This window comes from Sapajus apella, unplaced genomic scaffold (genome assembly GCF_009761245.1).
Source record: "Sapajus apella isolate SASKATOON/1434 unplaced genomic scaffold, GSC_monkey_1.0 scaffold95, whole genome shotgun sequence".
NCBI classification, from domain to species: domain Eukaryota; kingdom Metazoa; phylum Chordata; class Mammalia; order Primates; family Cebidae; genus Sapajus; species Sapajus apella.
In genome coordinates this window covers 6,645,069-6,660,760 of record NW_022437035.1, presented here as the reverse complement: position 1 = coordinate 6,660,760, position 15,692 = coordinate 6,645,069, and the positions used below count along the sequence as shown (strand labels likewise).

General features: G+C 49.1%; 1 protein-coding gene across 3 annotated transcripts in view; it reads left to right on the top strand.

Annotated features, from left to right (window-relative positions):
• TBC1D10A (TBC1 domain family member 10A) overlaps positions 1–15,692 on the top strand; it is a 36,679-nt gene that overhangs the window by 8,421 nt on the left and 12,566 nt on the right. For all 3 annotated transcript variants that reach the window (XM_032256857.1, XM_032256856.1, XM_032256858.1), the window contains exon 2: positions 15,056–15,155. In XM_032256857.1, the coding sequence (XP_032112748.1) occupies positions 15,056–15,155 (100 nt within the window). The remainder of the gene's footprint in view (positions 1–15,055; positions 15,156–15,692) is intronic.

Below are 15,692 nucleotides of genomic sequence, written 5' to 3'. Positions count from 1 at the left end.
TTAAAGGTTAGTCCAGGTCTGGCATGGAGGAAGGCATAAAGAGGAGCTGGACCGCAGGCAGTCAGACCTGTTGGGAGAATCAAGGATAGCCTAAAAGGGCTGTGGTGAGGCCTGGAAGAGGTCTGGAGCAATGAGAATAAAGAGGCTGGCAAATCGGCTGGGCGCAGTGGCTTATGCCTGTAATCCCAGCACTCTGGGAGGCCAAGGCAGGTGGATCATAAGGTCAGGAGTTCAAGACCAGCCTGACAACACAGTGAAACACCATCTCTACTAAAATACAAAAAAAAAAAAAAATTAGCTGCGTGTGGTAGCTCATGCCTGTAGTAATCCCAGCTACTCAGGAGGCTGAGGCAGGAGAATCACTTGAACCCAGGAGGCAGAGGTTGCAGTGAGCCGAGATCGCGCCATTGCATTCCAGTCTGGGTGACAGAACAAGACTGTCTCGCAAAAAAAAAAGGCTGGCAAATCATTCGGGCTTGGTTCGTGACTGCTGTGTGGGCTGATAGAGAGGTAGGAAGGCTCTGGACTACCTGAAGTGGCCTTGGCCTCTTACAGAGTCCATTCTGTAGCCCTCTGGCTATAGGGAAGCAAGGCCAACTGTGGCCTTCCTCTGAAGTGGGCAGTGGGCTGCTACTGACTCTGCTTTGTCACAGCTCTGGGCTCCCCAAGGTGCCTGGTATGGCTGGCATGCTCAGGGCACATCAAAGAGTTCCTTGTCTCCTTCCAGCAGGAGAGTGGGCTGGCTGACCTGGTTGGGGAATGAATAGGATAAGTGGTGTTGAGCTTCATGGTCTCTGCCTGGCAGACATGTTGGATGGCAAGGAAGGATGTAAGGAGAACCACAAGAGAGGAGTGGATCCTGAGGACATGGAAAACCTACCTTAGGGTGGTATGGCAACTGGGGAGGGTGGGTTTGGGCCTTTGGACACAGCATAAAGTGATCAAGGGGAGGCAGATGGCAACTGGGGGCCTGTTTGACCTCACCTAGCACCTTTATTCTGTTCTTAGAGGTGGTACATTGGCTGGGACAGCATCTATGAGAAGGCAAACCCCTCAGCACCTACAAGAGACACCACCAGCAGCATCTTGGAGATGAGAAATTCTGGCTGGAAATGCAGATTTTAGGTTAGTGTGTGAGAAAGGGCTCTGAACCAGGCACAGGGGTCAGAGTGTCAGTGATAGCTCCATCACTGACCTTTTAATATGTGACTTAGGCACATTCCTCATCTGACCATAGGGCTGATGCTTCCAGTTTTTCACCCAGCAGTTACTATATGTGCAGCCTGTGCTAGGCTCAGGATATAGACCTGATCCTGCCCTCACAGGGAAATCAGACATTAAACAAGTAGTTGCAACCAGCCTGGGCAACATAGTGAGAGCCCATTTCTGAAAAGATAAATTAGCTGGGTGGTGCGTGCCGGTAGTCCCAGCTACTAGGGAGGCTGAGGCTGAGCCTGGGAGCTTGAGGCGGCAGTAAGCTATGATTGTGCCACTGTACTCCAGCCTGGGTGACAGAGCAAGACCCTGTTTCTAAAAAAAAATTTTTAAGAGAAACAAGTTACCAGATGTGGTTGTATATAAAGGACTGTGAGGATCAAATGAGGTAATTAGATTAAGAGCATGGTGTAAACAAAGACTGCTGAACAGAGATCTGGAGACCTCAGCCCTGGGCCTTATTGAGCCACTAACTAGCTGTGTGACCTTGAGAAAGTTGCTTAATCTTCACCCTCCCAGGTTCAAGCAATTCTCATGCCTTAGCCTCCTGAGTAGCTGGGATTATTGATGCCTGCCACCAGGCCCAGCTGATTTTTGTATTTTTAGTAGAGACAGGGTTTTGCCATGTTGTCAGGCTGGTCTCAAACTCCTGACTTCACATGATCCACCCACCTTGGCCTCCCAAAGTTCTGGGATTACAGATGTGAGCCACTATGCCCGGTGAAAATTGCTTAATCTTTTTAACTTTAGTTTCCCCCACATAAAAATAACATAGTTTGTATGTATGTGTGTATGGTTTTTTTGTTTGTTTTTGGGATGGAGTCTTACTCTGTCACCGGGCTGGAGTGCAGTGGTACAATCTCAGCTCACTGTAACCTCTGCTGCCCGGGTTCAAATGATTCTCCTGCCTCAGCCTCCTGAGTAACTGGGATTACAGGTGCCCACCACCATGCCCAGCTAATTTTTGTAGTTTTAGTAGAGATGGGGTTTCACCATCTTGGCCAGGCTAGTCTTGAACTCCTGACCTCGTGATCCATCCAGCTCAGCCTCCCAAAGTGCTGAGATTACAGGCATGAGCCACTGTGCCCCACTGTTTGTTTGTTTTTTAAGAGACAGAGTCTGGTTCTGTCACCCAGGCTGGAGTGCAGTGGTACAATCACAGCTCACAGCAGCCTCAACCTCCCAGGCACAAGCGATCTTCCCACCTCAGCCTCCTGAGTAGCTAAGATTACAGGCTCAAGCCACCATGCCTGGCTAGTTTTTTCCCTTTTTGTAGCGATAGAGTCTCACTATGTTGCCCAGGCTGGTTTCAAACTTCTGGGCACAAGCGATCCTCCCTCTTCAGCCTCCCAGAGTGTTGCGTTTATAGGCATGAGACATCCTACTAGCCAAACTAAGGTAGTTTTAATGGGATGGTGTTGAAGACAGCTACATCTGACATCCTGAGACTGACCTTGGAGTATATGAAAAGTGCCTTGAAGCCTGGGTAATATAGGGAGACCCCATCTCTACAAATAATTTAAAAATTAGCTGGGCATGTTGGTCTGCAGCTGTGGTCCCAGCTACTTGGGAGGCTGAGGCGGGAGGATCACTTGAGCCGGGGAGGTCAAGTCTGTAGTGTGCCATTATTGTACCATTGCACTCCAGCCTGGGCAACGGACTAAGACCCTATCTCAAAAAGTACACATATATATGAATAGTGCTTTGAGATGTTCTCCATGTGGTACCATGCAAGTTCGGGAGGATCACCATGGCACATACCACAGAAGCTAGTGCTCCCAGCATGCTCTGTTCCTCCTGTGAGAGGATCTCTCTTATTGATTGATTGAGACAGGGTCTGCTTTTTTCCCAGGTTGGTCTTGAACTCCTGGCTTCAAGTGATCCTCCTGCCTCTGCCTCCCAAAGTGCTGGGATTAGAGGCATGAGCTACCATGCCAGGCTGGACTTCTCTTTGTGTGTAGGGTATAGGATCAGTGTCCCTCAGGTCTTTGGGGAATGTAATCAAATCAAGGGATGCTTTGATTTATCTAGCTTTTTTTTTTTTTTTTTTTTGAGGCAGAGTTTCACTCTTGTCACCCAGGCTGGAGTACAATGGTTCAATCTCAGCTCACTGCAACCTTTGCCTCTTGGGTTCAAGTGATTCTCCTGCCTCAGCCTCCTGAGTAGCTGGGATTACAGGCACCTGCCATCACACTTGGCTAATTTTTGTATTTTTAGCAGAGACAGGGTTTCGCCATGTTGGCCAGGCTGGTCTCGAACTCCTGATCTCAGGTGATCTGCCTGCCTCTCTTTAGTCTGCAAGGTGCTTTCATTTCCACTGCCTCACAGTAAACCTTATAGGAGCAATGGGAAATTTGTAGGCTGTTATTTTACCCTGTTTACTGATGAGGAAACCAAGGCTGAGCAAGTGATGGAACTGGGCCTGGAACCCAGCACTCCTCCTTCCCAGTTTTCCATCTTACCAAAGTTAGTGACCACTGTGTGGCCTCTCCTTCCCTTCCTGTCCCAGCTGTAGGACTTCAGCCCAGCCCCAAGTGTCTGCACTTCTCCTATCAGGCTTCTCAGGTTGTTTTTGTTGCTAAATTATCATGGTGGATGACACAATTCCTGCCCCAGGACTCCACACACAGCTCCTCATATATATCCCAAGACAAGGCAGGAGCAGCTGGGTCATGAGTGGCCCAGTGAAGGAGCATAAGTGTGGAGAACTCCTGTCCTTTCTCAGATCTTTGGGCCTTGGACACTGTGAGTCCAGAAGTGATCTTCCCCGGCCAGCCACTTTTAGAGAATGCTGCTGCTTTCCCTTCCATCTCTGTCTTGACTTCAGAAAAAAGGAGAACCTAGGCTGGGCACTGTGGCTCATGCCTCTCATCCGTGCCTGTAATCCCAGGAGGTCAAGGTGGGCAGATCCCTTCAGTCCAGGAGTTCAAGACCAGGCTAGAAACATCATAGTGGGCCGGGCGCGGTGGCTCAAGCCTGTAATCCCAGCACTTTGGGAGGCCGAGGCGGGTGGATCACGAGGTCAAGAGATCGAGACCATCCTGGTCAACATGGTGAAACCCCGTCTCTACTAAAAATACAAAACATTAGCTGGGCATGGTGGCGTGTGCCTGTAATCCCAGCTACTCAGGAGGCTGAGGCAGGAGAATTGCCTGAACCCAGGAGGCGGAACTCGACGTTAGCCCAAACCGCGCATGTCCACTGCAGGGTAACATGAGTGAAACACCGTCTCAAAAAAAAAAAAAAAAAAAGAAACATCATAGTGAAACTGTATCTCTACTAAAAATACAAAAAATGAGCTGGGTATGGTGGCGGCATTGGGAGCGGGGTTATTATTGGGATTAAGGGAGATGTTGTTGGTAAAGCTCCCAGCACAGTATGTGTCACAAAGTAAGGGCTCTGTGGAACATGGTGGCTCTCACAATTCGAGTGTGAATTACCCTCTGAGATTTCACCTCAAGCATTTAGGTAAGGGAGCAATGCAGCATTGGGGTGAAAATCTGGCGTCCCTCACATGCTCTTCCAACCCACCCCAAGACCCTGGGGATTAGGCAGGAGCCAGTCCCACTCAGCTTGTACTCTGGAGCTTCCTGGCCTGCCAGGGCAGGTTGGGAATCCCCCATAAGTTCCTCACTTAGTCATCTGGAGCAGGGCCCTGACCTGAGGACCTGATCTTCCCTTTCCTTGGCCTGTGAAGATAAGCAGAAGTAAGAGCAAAGGTGGGCCTCCTGAGACATTCAACTCAAGGCTTGTAACCAGAATGCTGCCCAGGGCCTCTGTCCTCCTGGGTGGTGGCAGTCACTTGGGGAAGGGGTTCGAGTTTGCTTAATAATTACCACCACCCTCCTCTGTGGTTTTTTGGTGGGGTTTTTTTGGATGGATATAGTTCAGTTTAGTTTTGTTTTTGAGTCGGGGTCTCCCTCTGTCACCCAGGCTGGAGTGCAGTGGCACGATTATAGCTCACTGCAGCCTTGAACTCCTGGGCTCAAGTAATCCTCCACCTCAGCCTCCTGAGTAGCTATGACTGCAGACATGTACCACTATGCCTGGCTCATTTTTTTTTTTTTTGAGACGGAATTTCGCTCTGTCGCCCAGGCTGGAGTGTGCAGTGGCACAATCTTGGCTCACTACAACCTCTACCTCCTGGGTTAAAGCGATTCTCCTGCCTCAGCCTCCCAAGTAGCTGGGATTACAGGTGTGCGCCACCACGCCCAGCTAATTTTGTATTTTTAGTAGAGATGGGGTTTCACCATGTTGGCCAGGACGACCTGGCTAATTTTAAAAACAATTTTGTAGAGATAGGGTCTCACTCTCTTGCCCAGGCTGGTCTCAAACTCCTTGCCTCAAGCAATCCTCTGGCCTCTGCCTCCCAAAATGTTGGAATTGTAGGCATCAGCTACTGTGCCTGACACCATGTAGACTTTCATCCTGAGCTTCCTGTTCTGCTTCTGAGTGACCCCCTCCGTCCTCCCAGGATAATCATGGTAATGCCATTTCACAGAGGAGCCTGTATGGTGGATAAGGCTTTCACCTACATCACCTTATTTAATTCTGTGAGAATATTTATCATCATAGTCCCCATTTTACAGAAGCAGAAGCCAAGTCCCAGAGAGGTAAAGTGACTTGCCAAGCATCACACAGCTTGTATCTCTGAGTCCACTGAGCTCCAAGCTCCTCAGGAGCAAGGCTGTACACCCAGCCAGGCGAACAGCACTCAGTGCTGGAGTTGAGTGACAGAGCGGGATGTGAGAGGGCCTGGATTCACTTGCCAGTGCCATCCCCTGCTTGACTTGGACTTTGGCCAGTTATTGTCTTGCTGAACACCTGAGTTTCCTTATCCACAAAAGGGAGTTGATAATTAAAGGACCTATCTCATGGGCTTGTCAGGATTAAATGAAATAATGTAAGTTAAGTGCTGAGCACAGTGTCTGGTACATAGCCAGCATCTGGTAAGTGTTCTAACAGACATTCAGTTAAGTTAATTGAATATTAGAATTGTAATGTTATAAAATGCCATCGTCAAGCAGATCTGTGCTCAGCCCTGTGCTCGGTTTTGAGGAAGATCTAGAGCTGGTACCAGGCCAGAGAGAGAGTGCTCTTTATCACGCTCTTACAGTGCTTTACCCACCTGATCTCAAGGCAGAGGACTGACTGTATTCCCTCTCACTGCTGACAACACTTAATGAAACTCATAGTGTCTGAGGTCACCAAGCTAATGAATCAGTCAACACACATTTGTTGAGCACCAGCTAGGTATCAGGCACTGTGCTAGGCTTGGGACACACTGCAGAGAATGAGGCCAGAGAGCCCCTACCCTCCAGGAACACACCTTCTCATGAAATGCTGCCTCTGCAGAACAGCCTTCAGGTGGAGAAGCTGCACCCGTACCACTGGGCAGCTCACATTCCCCAAACACGCCATTCCCTTCCCTATTAACTTGCATTTGAACATACTGAGCCTTTTGCCTGGTGTGTCCTTTCCCCTTTCTCAGCCTAGCTACTTCCTGTCACCCTTCAAACTCCAATTGAAAAGCTAACTCCCCTTTAAAGCTTTCTCCAAACACCCCGCCCTCACCCTGGGGTCTTTTTGCAGTCTCCTAGCTCCTTCTACAAGCTCCTGTGATAGCACTTCTTCTCTGTGTGCTAGTTACTTACCCACCCATTTGTCTCTGCCAGATTGACCTCCTCAAGGCAAGGACCACATTTAATTCATCTTTGTAGATTCAGGGCCTGGAACACAGGCTCTAGAAAGGTGTGCATGGAATATAATGAGGGCCTGATTGTGTTCTGTCCCTAGAGTGGTTAGGAAAGACTCTGTAAAGATGAGAAGGAGTTTGGAGTGAGGCTTCCCAAGAAGATGGCACCAAATTTGAATGGGGTTTGAAGGAAGATGGCTCAAGGGCAGGGGCCTCTAGAGATGGGACTGGGGAGGAAGGGGTGTACAGGGAAATGGAGGGCCTTGAGAGTCAGGGCCTGAAGTTTCTTTGTTTTTTTTTCTGTTGTTATTATTGTTCTTTGTTTTTTATTGAGAGAAAATCTTGCCCTGTGACCCAGTGGCCCAGTCTAGGGTGCATGATCATGGTTCACTGCAGCTTCAAATTCCTGGGCTCAAGTGATCCTCCCACTTTAGTCTTCCGAGTAGCTGGGACTACAAGGCGTGTGCCATCATGCCCAACTACAGGGCCTGAGGTTTCTGTTGGATAATGAGGGCAGTAGAGAGTCATGAACGAGTCTGGGCAGAGGAGGGGCCTTATATAAACAGTGAGTCAAGGCTAATGTGGGTAAGATCTATCAATGAGATCTAGCAATTTGGTAAGGATGAGTGAGGGAGCCATACATGAGTCAGGGTGGCCCCTGAATGCCTACAGTGAGATTGTGATCCAAGGACCCAGTCACCAGCAAGAGAATTTCAGGCAGCACTCTGCCTGGTAGGTGCTGGGATTTGGAGAAGGGTTGTCTTCCACTGAGAATATTCTCAGGCAGCACGCAGTGACTAATGCCTATAATCCTACCACTTTGGGATGCTGATACAGGCGGATTGCTTGAGCCCAGGAGTTTGAGACTAGCCTGGGAAATATGGCAAAACCTTGTCTCTACAAAAATTACAAAACTTAGTGAGTCATGGTAGCATGAGCCTATGGTCCCAGCTTCTTGAGAGGCTGAGGTGGGAGGATTGCTTAAGCCTGGGAGGCAGAGGCTGCAGTAAGCTGAGATTATGTCACTGCACTCCAACTTGGGCAACAAGAGTGAGACTCTGTCTAAAAAAAAAAAGAGAGAGAGAGAGAGAGGGAATAGCCTCCATACCTTTCTGCAGTTGTCAGGGAGAGCTGCTTTGGGGGTTTCTTCTGTAGTCTGCACCCTTCTCTAGCTGAGTGCATCAAAGGAAGGTGGATTCCTTGGTTTTTCTTTTTGGGAGCCAGCAAGGCTGATGCCTAAAGGAACCATTTCTCACAATGAGTAGGGTGGAGCTGAGCAGAGTGGAGAGCTGGGCAGAGGCCCAGGGCACCAAGGCCAGTGAAGGGTGGAGAGAACCTGTTTACCATTGTGCACTGACCCAGCACTGGAAGGAGCAGAGCCAGGGAATTCCTCATGGGAAAGAGAGGCAGGCCCAGAATTAGCCTGCATTGCGAAGGAGGGAGAATGAAGCAAGCAGACTCTCTCACTCAGACAGGGAGCCTGGACACTGCCAGCCAGCTCTAATGCAGGGACGGCTGGGCCCCAGAAGGGAGTGCCAGGCTCCCATCTTCCTTTTTCCTACCAGCTCACAGTGTGGCCTCGAGCAGATCACTTACCTTCTGGGGAGGGGATGGCCTCACTGCATGAGCTCATAGGTTTCCCAGTCCTGACAGTCAGCCATTTGCACACCACAGGCCTACCCTTCCTGCACTGTGGTTTCCCATCATCACTTCTTACGGAACTGGTCTAAGAGCTATCAATACCTTCATTCACTGCCACCCCTTAGGGTAGTCAACTCCAGAGGCTATTGCCCAGTATGCAAAACAGGTCAGCCTTTTGTTTATCCTCACCTCACTTCAAGCTCTGGGTGGAAGAGAGAAGCCCTCTGGATCAGTGATTGGCCATGCTCCCCCTGCACCTCCATTTCCCAGTTTTCCACACTTTGGTGGGACTTCCTCCAGCTGCCTCCTCTTCATCCTGGAGACCCAGGTGTGAGGGGTTATTTTCATGTTACTCTTGCCTGTCTCAGCACAGAAGGTGATGAACAAGAGGGGAGGGAAAGCGACAGGGATTGAAGCCCTAGCATGTGCGGGGTGCTTTATATGTCTTGGATAGTTTAGTGCTCAAGTGGCAGCCTCTACTTCCAGGCTATGTAACCGTGGGCAGATTACTTCACTGTGCTGAATCTTAGCGTTCTTGCCTATTAAATGGAAATAATTAAAGCTATTTCCTTGGGGGATTATGTGCCTGTGCAGTGCTTGGCAGAGCTAGTACATGGCCAGCGCATGAAATGTGTCAGCTTATTGCCTCACATCATGTTGACCAGTGCTCTCCGAGGAGGTGGCACTCCTCCTGCATTACAGATGAGGAACTGGAGGCTCAGAGAGTAGAGCAGCCAGTCCAGTTTCACACAGCTGTAAAGCCTTAGGGCTGGGATTAGCGGCCAGGAGTTTGAGTTTGTTTATCATGAGCACATGAAGTAATCTCTCAGAGCCTTCATTGCGTCATGAGTAAAATGGCAGTCATCATGCCCTGTCTACCTCAAAGGCCTGTGTGTGGGACCAGTCAGATGAGGAAAGAGACACATTTATTCCTTATTGCAGCCCTGTAAGATTATGAGGTGTGCGTTATGACTCCACTTAAAGATGAAGAAGTTGAGGCTTAGGAGGTCACATGTTTTGTGCATGGTCTCCCAGTTATTAGATGGAGGAACTAGAGTACCTAGCTCAGTTGACTCTATTTATTCTCCTCTACACCCCACCTGGTTTCTTCAATGGGTGAGATGAGGATCAGTCCCGTGGTCTGTGACCTCAGACTTTCTGCTTAGGGTATATTTCTCTTCATTTGGGCTAATTCAGGGAGTGAGGTTTGGAGGGGGGGTTAGACCGGTTCCTTGGTATCAAGGTTTGTCTTCCATGACAGGCTAGGATAAGGAGGTGATGGGCATGGGCACTGCCCCTGCTGAGCCTGCCTAGCCAGAGGTGCTGAGATGTGCTTGGGCAGAAAGCAGATGTCTAGAAGGACAAGGGAAGAGAGAACCCCCACCTTTGGTCTCAGTCGCCTTGGGAAGCAGTCTTGTCCATCCGAACTTTTGGAAGCCTCCAGCCTCTGGGTTTTTGGAGAAGGCTGGGAAACTGGGAATCTACAGAGAATGGGGTCAACAGAGTGTCACTGCTGCCTTGGACCATGACATGGCACAGCATGGCCAGGTCTATTTCAGCCCAGGAGCCTGACAAGATCTGTGATTAGGTGCCACCTCTGTCTCCTCTGAGCCTTTCCTCCTCAGAAGCTGGGGCTGCCAGCAAATGGCAGATTACCCAGGCTTACCATCTCCACCTGAGGTTGTGCTGGCAAACCATCCCGTCCAGTGTACTGGCGTCTCTGAGCATTGCTAGGTGCAGGCAGGCCACTTACTGGGGCAGTTAGAACACTGGAGGAGGGGGTTAGACTATCTCCAGCGGCTTGGGAGCCAGAGATGGAGCCACACAGAAGCATCTGGAGAAGGGCCTGGTTTTCCTGCAGCTTTCCCCAGGGAGTTGGAAGTATCACATAGGCCACTGTGCAGAGGGGAAGCCCTGGGTCAGCCACTTATTTATTAGCTTTGTGACTTTGTCCAAGTCATACAACCTCTCTGATCAGGCCAAGTTTGTCATGGGCCAAATGGAAATAGTAATTATTCTGTGAGGGCCCACTTCACTGGGCTCCTAGAGGGACACAAAACATTTCTAAGGTAGAAGTAGCTTGTAGCCCCGAATGCAGGCAGATGAGGGTAATGATGTTATGGAGAAAACCAGGCAAGCAGCTGTTGAACACCTGGAGGTGTGTGGTGGCAGTCACAGAAGAAGTTCAAGGCCTGGTCCAGTTGGGGAGGGACAGTGCTGAGGAGCATGAGGAAGTGGTAATGAAGTGCTTATTTCACACTTAATGACTTCACTCATTTATCAGTTGGTGCTGAAATCAGTTTTAGGGGCTTGTGACCAGCATTAAAAAATAAAAAAGAATAGGCTGGGCTTGGTGGCTCACACCTGTAATCCCAGCACTTTGGAAAGCCAAGGTGGGCAGATCACCTGAGGTTCGAGACCAGCCTAACCAACATGGAGAAACCCTGTCTCTATTAAAAATACAAAATTAGTCGGGCGTGGTGGCACATGCCTGTAATCCCAGCTACTCAGGGGACTAAAGCAGGAGAATGTCTTGAACCTGGGAGGTGGAGGTTGTAGTGAGCTAAGATCCTGCCATTGCACTCCAGCCTGGGCAACAAGAGGAAAAATTTTTCTCAAAAAAAAAAAAAAAAAAAAAGAAAGGAATAGAATAATATAAAACCAATCTGGAAATATCAGAGTGCATTAGTACATGTTAGGGCAACTTGTTTCCTAAAATGTATTCTGGCTCTGTGTGTGTGGGGGGCAGGGAGGTGTCTCAGTTTAGAAAGTATGAGAAATGGTGTTTTGAGCCAGGCTGAAGGTCTTCAGGTTGGAGGACAGTTAACATGATCTGGGTAGGCAGGCATGAAGGCTGTGTCTGGACAGGCATGCAGGCTGTGTGGAGGCTGAGGGCTTGGCCTGTGGAGGCAGCAAAGTGTATAGGGGTCAAGAGCATGAGCTGTAGAGTCAGTCAGTCCTGGGTTTGAGTCCCAGCTCTGCCACTTATAGCTACATGGTCTTAAGGAAAACTCTTAACCTTACTAAGCCTTGGATTTTACTTTAAAATGGGGAGAATGATGTTATAGTAGCGTTATTATGAAAGGTACATGTGATAAAGGTATGTGAAGCATTGAGTAGAAAATTGGTAAGTAGTAACTCATCTACAAATGGTAACGACTGTTGCTGATATTATAATTGTTGTATTTGTGGATTTTAGTGTCATATTGGGCTCTGAAGGGCTACTGTCACTTGGAGAAGGGAGAAGAAAGGGCCTTCAGGTAGGGATGAGTGGATTATGAGGGATAAGCATGTGTATGCCTGGTATGGGAGGGGTCTGAGAACTGTGTGGCTTCAAAGGGGTAATGAGATTACAGGTAGAAGATATTAGGACAATGTTGGCTTAACTGGGAAAGAAAGTTTTAGCAGTGGAAACTGTTTAACAATAGGGTGACTTTGCCTGGAGGTAAGGAAGATCTGTCCCTGGTTGAGTTCCAGCAGTGGCTGAGCCACAAGAGACTGGTGTCACTTGGCCCTTTTGGCTTCAGAGACTCCCTCAGGCTACCCTAAGGAAGGAGGGGTTTTCTGGAGGATGAGTGAGGCCCCTAGATTTGCGACACCCCCCCCCCGCCCCACCCCGTGGGCCATTTGGTCCCTTATACTGGGCCAGCTTCTCTCTCACTAGCAGCTGGTTCATGTCCTTTCCATTGTCAGGAGGAAGCCACCTCAGGGCTTTACACTGCCACATTGTTTTCAGGGACCCCTCTGGCTCCAGGTTTATCTCACAGCTCCTCTCTGGGCATCCTTAGAGGATCAAATTCATAAGATAGACTGGGCACAATGGCTCACGTCTGTAATCCCAGCACTTTGGGAGGCCGAGGTGGACGGATCACGAGGTTAAATCGAGACCATCCTGGCCAACATGGTGAAACCCTGTCTCTACTGAAAATACAACATTAGCTGGGCGTGGTGGTGCGTGCCTGTAATCCCAGTTACTCGGGAAGCTGAGGCAGGAGAATAATTTGAACTGGGAGGCAGAGGTTGCAGTGAGCTGAGATTGCGCCACTGCACTCCAGCCTGTCAACAGAAGGAGACTCTGTCTCAAACAAACAAAAAAAATTCATAAGATAGGCTGTGCAAGCATATAGGGAAACAGGCTCAGAGAAGGAAGGGGACTTGACTGTTGTAGAAAGGATTTCCATATCAGACAGCAATTGGATCAGATGTTTTCTAAGATCCTGACTGGGTTAACTGAAGGGTATGTGAATCTTCTGATTTTTAAAAAATAGCCTGCGATGTTTCAGGAGCACATCCTGTGCCTAGAGACATCTACCTGCAGTTAGAGAGCACAGGGTATGCTGAGTGCTGGATACAGCCAGACCTCCAGGGTCTCCTTCTCACCATCTCCAGGTAGATTAAACTCCTCTGCTGTTAAAGGAAAAGCCATTCAAATGACCACATTGCCTCAAAATGTTCCCAGTTTAAGATTTTAAAAACCAAAACAGATCTTTCCATTGACATGTACATTTAAAGTAGTAGTGGGTTGTTTTGTTTCTGAGACAATCTTGCCAAATTAATGGTGTAGCTTAAAATCAGTGGTGTCTTAGAATCCAGGAAATATGGTAGTTTGTTTTGTACTCTTTTGAAATTCCGGTTTGAGGTTTGACATTGGGGGTTTGAAACTGCCAAAGCTGTTATCTGGCATCAGTTAAAAGAACTCTCAATTTAACATGTTCCTCTGTGTATCTGCAGTTGGGAGAATGGGTGGCTGTGAGTCCCTGCAGTTAGATTTTATCAATAAAGCCAGACTGAGGGGTGAGATATCAAATAGACATATTTAATCACCTGTGAGTTCTTTGGAAACTGGTAATCTCAAGTGAAAACGTGGCCCTCTGTAAGCCTCAGTTTCCTCATCTGTGCAGTGGGGATATTGGATCAGCCATGATATACATCCATAACTGCCAGAACTTCCTGTTGACTCGGTTTGGGCACCCTTCTGACTGGTTAACTAAGAAGGCTCATCCCCTGACTTGTTGCATAAGCAGTGCCTTATAGGTGGTGGTATCATGGCCGGGGAGGTATGGGCCCTTAGTTTCTGCTCCTGTGATGTTTGGGGGTTGCCTGTAGATACATATCCCTTTGTAAATTACCTGACCCTTTGTAAAGGCATGTCCATGATTTGCTGTTATCAAGAAAAGCAAGGAAAGGAGTAACCTCATGGCCTAGTTCTGCCTCTAGGTGGTTCAAGATGGAGTGACTTGTATCCATGTGTTGAGGAGACCGCCTTTGCCTAGGCTGTAGTCCTTCCTCAGACGTTCAGCTTCAAGGCTGCTCTCAGGCCTGGCAATTCCCCAGATAAAATGCACTGAAGAAGACCTTTGCTTTTGTGTCTTAGAGGCCTCAGCTCTGCCAGGGCCCCTCCCTCTGCTCTTCCAACCAGTAAAAGTCACAGCAGCACATTTCCTTCCGGCAGAGAGAGAATCAGAGACTCAGGCCTGGGCCAAGCCCCAGCCCCACCGTGTCCTGTTCCTGAGAACCTCCTCTGAGCTGCCTCCAACCCTGTGCCCCTTTCTGAGAGGTCAGGCAGCACTGTATGCTGACTCTTGGCTAGGACCTGACTTGGATATGAATCTGGGTTTTTCCACTGATTTGCTGTTGGACGCTGAGCAAGATAGCTTCCCTGGGTATCTTACCTCTCTGAGCCTGTGTCCCATCTGTCATAATATCTTATTCTGTTAAAAAGCACAAAAAAGCACCTTGGTGCTGAGGTGTTTTCCCCATATTCAGTGCCCACCAGAACATCGACTCCATGAGGGTCAGGACTTGGTTCTAATCATGGGAAGGCATCTCCACAACTCGCCAGGAGGCCCTAACCCTAGAACAGTGCCAACACAGCTGTGCTCGCTGCCTAGTCAGTAGATCTACAAATATAAGAAGTGGTATTTGATGGGGCTTTGAAGTGTGTGTAGGATTTTGATGGGTGGAGACAATTTGGGAAGCATTCCGGCAAAGGGACTGGCCTGAGTGAAGGCTGAGAGGTGGGAAAGGGCCAGGGCATAATTGGGGAAACTCTGAGTAATGAGTTTGGCTCAAGTAAAGAGGTAAGCATGTTATTTCTGTACTCGTTGGACTAGTTTTTGTGTTCAACTCTGCACCTTGTACACAGGCCCTCCGAAGAGGCTTGTTGACTACAGCAGACCCAGGACAGGAATGCTTTGCTTTGATGCACAGATGCAGACACTCACTCAGCCTCTGCCTCAGAGAGGCACGTGGCCCCTGGCCACATTAGGGGAGTAGGCACTTGAACCACCTGCTGTCTCTAGCTTATGGCTTGAGGTCGTGGGTGGGGAGGTGGTGTGTTCCCTCTCATCTGCCATAGGACAGTCCTGAGGTAGCTGTCCTGAAGGGAACAGCAGGGATGGTAGGCAGGAAGAAGGGAGGTCTGACCAGGCTGGTGGCTGGGAATGAAGCCAGGGCCTTTGCTTACCTTGGCGCCTCTCACAGGCCCTGCCCTCTGCTCCACAGGCTGGAGGAAGTCCCCCTGGAGGTGCTGAGGCAGAGGGAGTCCAAGTGGCTGGACATGCTCAACAACTGGGACAAATGGATGGCCAAGAAGCACAAAAAGGTGAGGGGCCTGGCCTCAGGTCTCGGACTGGGACTTGGCAGCCTGGGGAGGAGGAGGAAGAGGGAGGAACTTCATCAGCTTAGGAAAGCAGGGGCTTCTCCAACAGCCAGATGCCTTAGGTGTCTTCCAACTGCCAGTGAAAGACAGAAGCTGGCCTGAGGGCAGGGGGAAGGTTGGGCCCTCTCAGATGACTTCAGATTCATGCAGAATATTGTCCTGTAGTTAAACCTCAAAGCCTCTCCTAGCCAACAGCTGCAACACAGCTTTCCTGTAGCCTTCCCAGGAGGACTGAAGTGCTGCTTACTAGCTATCAAGGAGGACTTCATAATACTGCCGGCAGCTAGCGTGTATGGAACATGCGCTTTGGTGCTGAGACAATTCCTTACAGTACCCTAGTATGAGATTAGTAATAGTAGTATCCCCACTTTACTGATTACCTTGTCATCCAGATTTGAACCCAAGCAGTGTACTTTTAGCACCTGCCCTCTTAGCCGCCACAGTACGAGGCCTTCTTTACCCTCTAGATTAATTTGATGA